The sequence below is a fragment of the Charadrius vociferus genome, unplaced genomic scaffold (assembly GCF_000708025.1).
Source record: "Charadrius vociferus isolate BGI_N301 unplaced genomic scaffold, ASM70802v2 scaffold409, whole genome shotgun sequence".
Taxonomy (NCBI): domain Eukaryota; kingdom Metazoa; phylum Chordata; class Aves; order Charadriiformes; family Charadriidae; genus Charadrius; species Charadrius vociferus.
This window is the reverse complement of record NW_009650082.1, coordinates 1455827-1463516: the sequence shown is the minus strand read 5'-3', so window position 1 is coordinate 1463516 and position 7690 is coordinate 1455827. Positions and strand designations below refer to the sequence as shown.

The following is a 7690-nucleotide window of genomic DNA, read 5'->3' as shown; positions in this document are numbered from 1 at the left end:
TTTCTGATGCTGAGTGGCTCAGTGACTGCTTTGCATAGTCTTACTTCAAAATTTAAGTCCATAATGATAACAGAATGGAAAAGTAGCCAGTAGGTAGTCTGTCAAAGATTCACAGCTTTAATATATTTTCAGCTGAACTAATTCATCAACGGCAGGGAATTTGGACAATCATAGGAAAAGTAGCCAAAGCTCTAAACTGTCAAGCAGTCTTCTGTTGTGATCGGTCACATCAGTTATGCCTTGGGACAAGATCTGTGATGTTTTTAAAGAAGCCTGTGTATGCACTGTTTTGAGTCAGCTATCTTGTATTGCATTGTTACAGATCTAGAAAAATCCCTAGTTGAGAGTGAAGCCAAGGAACAGTTTGGGTAGCTGAAGGAATGTTGAGAGAAACTTAAAGGTGTTATAAATATTAAATGGTAAGAGATTATTATGCTGCTAAGGAACTCTTAACTTTTACAGATGATTTTCGATCCCACTATGAGCAAGAAGAAGAAGAAAAAGAAGAAGCCCTTTATGTTGGATGAGGAAGGAGGGGATACACAAGCAGAAGAGACTCAGCAATCAGAAACAAAAGAAGTTGAACCAGAGCCAACAGAAGACAAAGATGTTGAAGCAGATGAAGAAGACAGCAGGAAGAAAGGTAAAGTGAATCCACATAGATAAACTCTCAAAGGTAGTCTTTGTGTACTCTGAGAGTACAAGCCCCGCTTCAAGAATTTGGCATTGCAGTGTACAATGCTGAGGCCCAGCTTTGTTTAGAGGCTTGCTGCATATTTGGAGGGTATATTTCCCTCCTGCTTGAAATCACATTTACAGACATCCAGCAAGCTACCAATGGCTTATGTAAATGGCACCGTCCTGACTCAGAGTCTTTTGTGTGAGACAATGAAAAGAGAATCCCTAAAACAGTGAGCATGAAGTTCTGTGTCTTCCACATGCAGTTGTTGCAATAATTCCTCAATTACAGCTGTTGTTCATTTGACCAATTAAGCAATAGTGTGATAACAGAAATATGGTTAAAAGGGTTTCTAGTTTTTGGACAATTGTGAATGTGGTATCTAGAGTGTTCATCGGGATCTTTCGGGGAAATAAGCTTGCGATTGTGTATATAACCTTGCTTTTTAAATTAAGGCCAATGTCATTTCAAGATGACCTGATTCAGGGAATGTTGTTAACTTAAATCAGTTTGTTGATAAAATCGGCGCCTGTGGTGGACCGAAGAAACTATACTTTCCCACTACAGTTTTCATGTTTTTCAAGCATCTCTACTATGACAAAAGTGTTTTTCTTGTACAGCAGAAAGAAAGATTATGGGCTTAAAAAATAAGAAAGTGCAGTTAGAAGAGGCAGAAACTGTAAAATAGTACCGAGGTATTTGGGGCTAGAGGGGAATGACCTCTTTAAAACCTGAAGAGTATCTGTAGGGGCTACAAAACATTGCTTATGTCTTGCTGTGATGTTTTGTAGATTTGGATGTAAATTAGAAACGCTAACATCTAAACTGTTTCTACAGTTCTACTTCTTCTCACAATTCTTTTGGTTTTTAGATGCAACAGATGACCTGGATGATCTAAACTTCTTCAATCAAAAGAAAAAGAAGAAAAAAACAAAAAAGATATTTGATATAGATGAAGCAGAAGAAGGTGTAAAGGTTTGTTTACATAACTAGGCCATCCTGTTTGTGGCTTACTTTCTTGCTTACATGTTCTGGGGAGCGGCAGTGCAGGAGTTGTTTCGAGTCTGTCATTGTGTCTCAATGCAGTTAATAATGAAACTTAGGTTTCACTGTGTCTTTCATATATAGTAGGTTCTGTTGAACGTGTTGCTCCTGCAGGGCTTTTTGCCCAGAAGTGAAAAAATCTAACTGATCTGCACAATGAGCAAGTAATTCTGCAATCTGTTGCGAGGGTTGCCTTAACATCAAGGTTAGTTGTCTTTTAGGGTGAGAGAAGTAAATGGCTGTCAGAAGCCACACACAGAATAGTCTTCTAGAGGCCAGCCCTTCAAATAAAGGGTATATATCTGCTAAGAAATGTGTTTCTACTCTGGTGTTTTCTTTAGAAATGATTGGCTACTGTTCTGTGTTCCAGAAGGTGTACGAGATATTTTTACTCTTCTCAAGTTTTATTCTGAGTCGTGGTTTTGTATCATGTGTCAGTGTAACTGGCAAGCCCAAAGAGCAAGAGGACAGAGAACTGTTACGTTATGTGTAAACCTCTTTAGATTCTGCCTTTTGGGAAAGAAAATGTCCTTCTGATCTGCCCCAGACAGGCAAAATGCTTGCTCTGTGTTCTCTACATGTGCAGATTTGTGATAACAAACAGGACTAGCTGCAGGTAGCACAGCTTTGCCTTACCTTTTTGTTTGGCATGTAGGGTGTTTTGTTCCCTTAGGCCCTAAAATGGCTGATGCTTTTAGGCAAGTATAGTGTGACCTTGTGCTTGCCCAGCCAGAAGTTGGACCAGAAGATAAAAATCTATCCCTGCTTCATGGTAGTGGTGCAGTGCTCTCTTCAATGTACTTTAGTTCTGTTCTTATCTGTTATGTTTCAGGGTTGTGGTGGATATTACTAGTATTCATCTAGTATAGTGTGCTACTAGTGTTATTTCTAATGCTGCGCAACGGAGATTTGTGTTTGATACTGTAAACTACAGTCTGATTATTTCTCTGCAGGACTTGAAAATTGAAGGAGATGTGCCAGAGGCAGTAGAACCTGAAGATGACCTTGATATCATGCTGGGCAATAAAAAGAAGAAAAAGAAGAATGTGAAGTTTCCAGATGAAGATGAGATAATGGAGAAGGATGAAGGTGAAAGTATAACCTAGTTCAGTGAGATATTGAAAGTGAGATGTAGTCCATGTTGCAGGTTAAGTTCTATTCGAGTGCCTTTTTGTTTCAAAATTTAATTTGTTACCTTTACCACTATACTATTTATCAGAAAAATGTTCTATAAAAGCACTATATAAATTTGCCATAAGTGCTGGTGTTCCTTATAGGCAGACAGAGGAGAGTTGTGTCCACACATTAGTGCAGTCTTCTTTGACGTACCTTTTAGAAATGGTGTAAGCATGAGGTTAAAGGATGTTTCGTTTCTTAATGAATCCCAAACAACTTTCTTCACAGCTTTTGAGGATGAAGATAGCAAAAAAGATGATGGAATATCTTTTAGCCTTCAGTCGGGACCTGCATGGGCAGGCTCAGAAAGGGACTACACATATGATGAGGTAATGTTTAAAAGACTTAAAAAATATTTTCCATGTTGATGTGCATCAGTAGAGCAGGGCCTTATGCTCATATGTCCTATTTCTAACTTAAAATTGAAGGGCTTGTAGGCAGAAGCTCATGAACAGAAAAATAACAAAGCACATCTGCCACAGTTAATTTTCACAGAGGGCAGTATTAGTGATAATTAAAACACCTGTGCAAACAGGCTGAGGTACTTGCAGTTCATGAAGTATATCCTTGGGGAAACAGCACTTATATTTTGCATTTATCAGAACATTTTCTTAAGTGTGTGTTCAAAAGCATATGGGGAAATGCCAACGGGCAAAGACAGTCTAATATTGTGAACACCGTTTCAAGTTTTTTAGAAGTGATGTTCTTCATTTGAGAAATGCAAGATATTCATGTTGATGTGAATTTTTATTTTTTTATTTTTTGCAGTTGCTCAATAGAGTATTTAACATCATGCGAGAAAAAAACCCAGATATGGTAGCTGGAGAAAAACGAAAATTTGTCATGAAGCCTCCACAGGTTGTAAGAGTAGGGACCAAGAAAACATCTTTTGTCAACTTTACAGATATCTGCAAATTGTAAGTTTCCTCTTTAGATTTCCCAGGAATAGCAGCTGAATGCACTTTTCTCTGCTGTTAGCTGTTGTGTAGAACGCACAAACGCATGTTTTCTGGCAAAAGGCTATGGCAGACCAGGAGTAAACCAAAAACTATTTCAGTCATACTGCTCATTTCCTCTACATTTCTCTGTGAGAAAATATTTATAAAGATGGTTTACTGACATAATTTCTTCTTTTATTCTTAAATGATGAAAATGGTAGGCTTGCTACACGGGCCTCATGGACTGAAACTAAACCTATTGCTTTTGTGAGTTCAGACTTCTGTCAAGTCTGTAGTTGGGTCACTGGTGGTATTTATTAGCAAGTCTTGGGCGGGGGGGTGGGGAAAGTTCTTTCTAATTTGAGCTGACTGCAAATACTATTCTCTTAGTAAATGGTATGGAGTTCGGTAATTTTTTCCACTGTTTTCTGCAGTGCTTTCTATGTCTTAATTCTTTCTTGTGAAGGCAGTTCTATTCTTTGTGGGCTCTTCTGGGAATGCATATCTGATTTGTTTCAGAAGTGTGCTGGAAAACAATCCTGATGAAATCGTACTGAGGATCTGGGTAGTATACTAAAGTGAATTTCTAATGGTAGCTAAGTAACACTTTTTCAGGGAATGGCAAGGGAATGGAGGAATAAGAATGGAAAATCTCAAATAGAAAACTTATTTTCAATAGTTACTCTAATTGTGAGTTTGGTTTGCGGGGGGATGCTGGTTTGGTTTTTGTGTTTTGTTTTTTTTTATGGACTGTTCACCTTTGTTGTGTCTTCGGTCATTGTATGCCTGTGTTCTTTGGCACTGCTCCCTTTTAAAGTTAGTAATTTAAGATTGTTTTAGCCTCCCAGTCCTGTATGAATATCAAATTTCTCTGAAGGGGTGAGGTTAAACATATCCTTATTTTATTTTTAGATTACATCGTCAGCCAAAACATCTTCTGGCATTTTTGTTGGCAGAATTGGGTACAAGGTAAGGCTACTGGGCTATGTATGTGCTTATGCGTGTAGGACGCAATGGCAACATAGTTGATGTTGTCTGATCAAAAGTAAAATTCTTGGGTTTAGGTCTGTATATGTGTGCTTGAATGTCAGACTTTTCTTCCTGCACAGAGATGCTGTGCTGGGTGATCGAAGAGATACCTCTTCACAAAGAGGTACAGAGGCAAACTATAAATCCCAGGGAGTGCTCTGGATAAGAGTTTGGATTCCGGATTTGGGACCTTTGTCAAAGATGCTCTGACAGCAGAACTGTTTGTCGCAGTCAGTGAGGATGTCTCTGTGGCTTAAAGCAGATGATGGATAGCTGGGGAAGGGAGAATGCCTGACTGCCTAATGGCAAGTCATAATTCCCCAACATTAGACATTTGAGGTACAGCTGGACAGGGTGCCTGGCCGGCTTGTCTAGACCATGCTTTTGCCAAGACAGTTTGGACCAGATGATCCTTGAGGTCCCTTCTAGCCTGATACTCTATGATTTTGTGGAGTCTTGTGGGCCTGTAGCTGGTTATTCTCTCTAATGCTGCGGTTAAATCCACCTGTCCAACTGCATAAAACCAGTGTTGATTTTATACATCTCTTATTGAAGATGTCATGCTGTGGTGGTGTACTTTCCGGTTGTCTATTCATTTCCTTGTTGTAGACTGCAATGTTGTTATATGTAGAGAATCAAGGAGTCTTAATTGCAATGTGTGTATAACAAATGCCTGTTTGCTTGGGCTTTGGAGTCTTTTCAGCTCTGAATGACTTAAAACAAAATTGTAGAAACGAAAATGTGGAAAAAAAAAAATTCAACTTGCTACATCAGAATGGCTAGTAAAGAATCTGATTAGTCGTATTACACCTTACTAGGGAGTTGCCTTGGTCGCTTCTGTGAGATAAGCAGGTGTTAATTCTCAATTCTGTGAAGTCCTTCTGATTGGGTAGCCTAACTATGAGGCTGATCTCTGCTGGGAGTTTGCTTTCACCGCAGTGAGGGTTGTGCTTGGGCAAAACTTCCTGTGGGTTTTCAGGTGCCTTCAGAATTTTGCATTTTTTTTCCGCAAAGTAATTCTGGCTTACTCTTATCTTGAAGAATGCATCATTATTTTGCTTCGTGTTCCTAACTTGTTTTAATGCTCGATGTCTTCTGCAAATCAAATAATTAATTATATATATTTTTTTTTTTTAAATTAGCGGCTCAATAGATGGTAACAACCAACTTGTAATCAAAGGAAGATTCCAGCAAAAACAGATAGAAAATGTCTTGAGAAGATATATCAGTAAGTATAACTCCATTTTCCACTACGGATTTCTCTCAGACCCCTTTTGATGACCGGTGGCTGATGTGTGGCCCATATGTGTGTGCATGCTGTGGAGATTCTGTGCTAAGAAGCCACAACTTTGCTGCAGTTTTATAATGGAATAATGCAAGTACGGGTGGTTCTACCATGGTTGTAATAAGCGCACAGGTCGTACTCTGTCCTGGTACTAAAACGTACCAAGGAAAACAGTAAGAACATTTGAGTATTGCTTGTTTTCATCTGACTTTTGTTTCTTGGCTTTGATAAGAACTATGGAAAGTAACATTAATTGTTAATTTAAACCTGTTGTACACGTTAATTAACAAATACAGTGTGTGTGCTGCTGGTCAAAGGACTCGCAGATTATATGTAACAAAAAAATACTGTTTTAGTGTTGTGCCTGTATAAGAGTTGCTGACATCTGGGAATGCTGTTTCAGCAGAGGAAGTTATGGAACGCCAGTGGGAAGTTACTATTTTTAAAACACCGGTGTCAGTGCATAATGTACCATATGAAACCTAGTCCTTATTAACCTGGGAACTAGGGGGAATTTTTAGGTTGCCTCAACCTCTGTGGTTTTCATAGTAAGCCACGTCTAAGTTGGTAGATGCATTTGAACAGCCTTTCAAGACAACTGTTAAACAGAAGGCTGAAGAAGTGATGACTCATCCACTGATAATGCATTATCTTTTAACTGCAACTTAATTCCTTTTCTGCAGAGGAGTATGTCACCTGTCATACGTGTCGGTCACCAGACACAATCCTACAGAAGGACACCAGATTATATTTCTTGCAGTGCGAGACCTGCCACTCCCGCTGCTCCGTCGCCAGCATCAAAACTGGTTTCCAGGCTGTCACAGGCAAGAGAGCACAGCTCCGTGCCAAAGCTAACTAGTTTGCTAATCAACACTGGATTTTGCAAAGTGTTCTGGGGAGATATGACTGGACAGGTTTACAATCGGAATGGATTTACCATTGTATTAAAACAAGATTCTAAAAACTACAAGAAATTTGGCTTTTGATTGATTGGTCTGTGAAATCCTTGCAAGATGCAGATCCTCAAGCTGTTCACATACATTTGCTCATTGAATATGTTTTACCAACTGTAAGGAACGTGATGGGAAAGGAGGTGCTTTTTAATCCGTTCAGACTTCTGTAAAACACAAGATAAATTAAAGATACTATAACAGTGAGTGTCTTCGAATTGGATTTTTCCTTCAGTTTCCTCTTTAAAGAGTTCATGGGAATGGCTGGCCTGTTGTTCTGCAGATCATGTCACTGAACTATGTCCAAGACCCAGAATAATGTTTAAGATAAAGGTTATTTTGCTTTTACATAACAAGCTTATTTTCAGTTAGGCTATCATTAAACAGAAAAATCAGTCCCAAAAAGTCAGAGGGATGATATACCAATGTGAGAACCGCTCGTGCTTTTATAGCCACATTTGTATGGGAATGCATTTTGCACAGAAAGTGACATCAGGACATGTTGATACTGCTAAATTAGGCAGAATGTAGCTCTGAGATAGTTCAGACACCATATTGATGCTGAATCTTAACATAGAATTGATAAACT

General features: G+C 38.9%; 1 protein-coding gene across 1 annotated transcript; it reads left to right on the top strand.

Moving 5' to 3' along the window:
• Window positions 1-462: 462 nt before the first annotated feature.
• On the top strand, window positions 463-7308 carry EIF2S2 (eukaryotic translation initiation factor 2, subunit 2 beta, 38kDa). The gene is made up of 8 exons (XM_009892097.1): window positions 463-643; window positions 1551-1654; window positions 2677-2812; window positions 3128-3228; window positions 3668-3816; window positions 4750-4806; window positions 6009-6094; window positions 6835-7308. The coding sequence occupies exons 1-8, from the start codon at window positions 463-465 to the stop codon at window positions 7008-7010; spliced, it is 990 nt and encodes a 329-aa protein (XP_009890399.1). The 3' UTR covers window positions 7011-7308.
• The last annotated feature ends 382 nt before the right edge of the window (window positions 7309-7690 follow it).

Excerpts from the sequence above, each read along its gene's own strand:
- EIF2S2 (XM_009892097.1), top strand. The coding sequence starts at position 463 with ATGATTTTCGATCCCACTATGAGCAAGAAGAAGAAGAAAAAGAAGAAG. Across the intron at positions 3,229-3,667 it reads GGGACTACACATATGATGAG|TTGCTCAATAGAGTATTTAA; the intron begins GTAATGTTTAAA and ends TATTTTTTGCAG. Across the intron at positions 6,095-6,834 it reads TGTCTTGAGAAGATATATCA|AGGAGTATGTCACCTGTCAT; the intron begins GTAAGTATAACT and ends CCTTTTCTGCAG.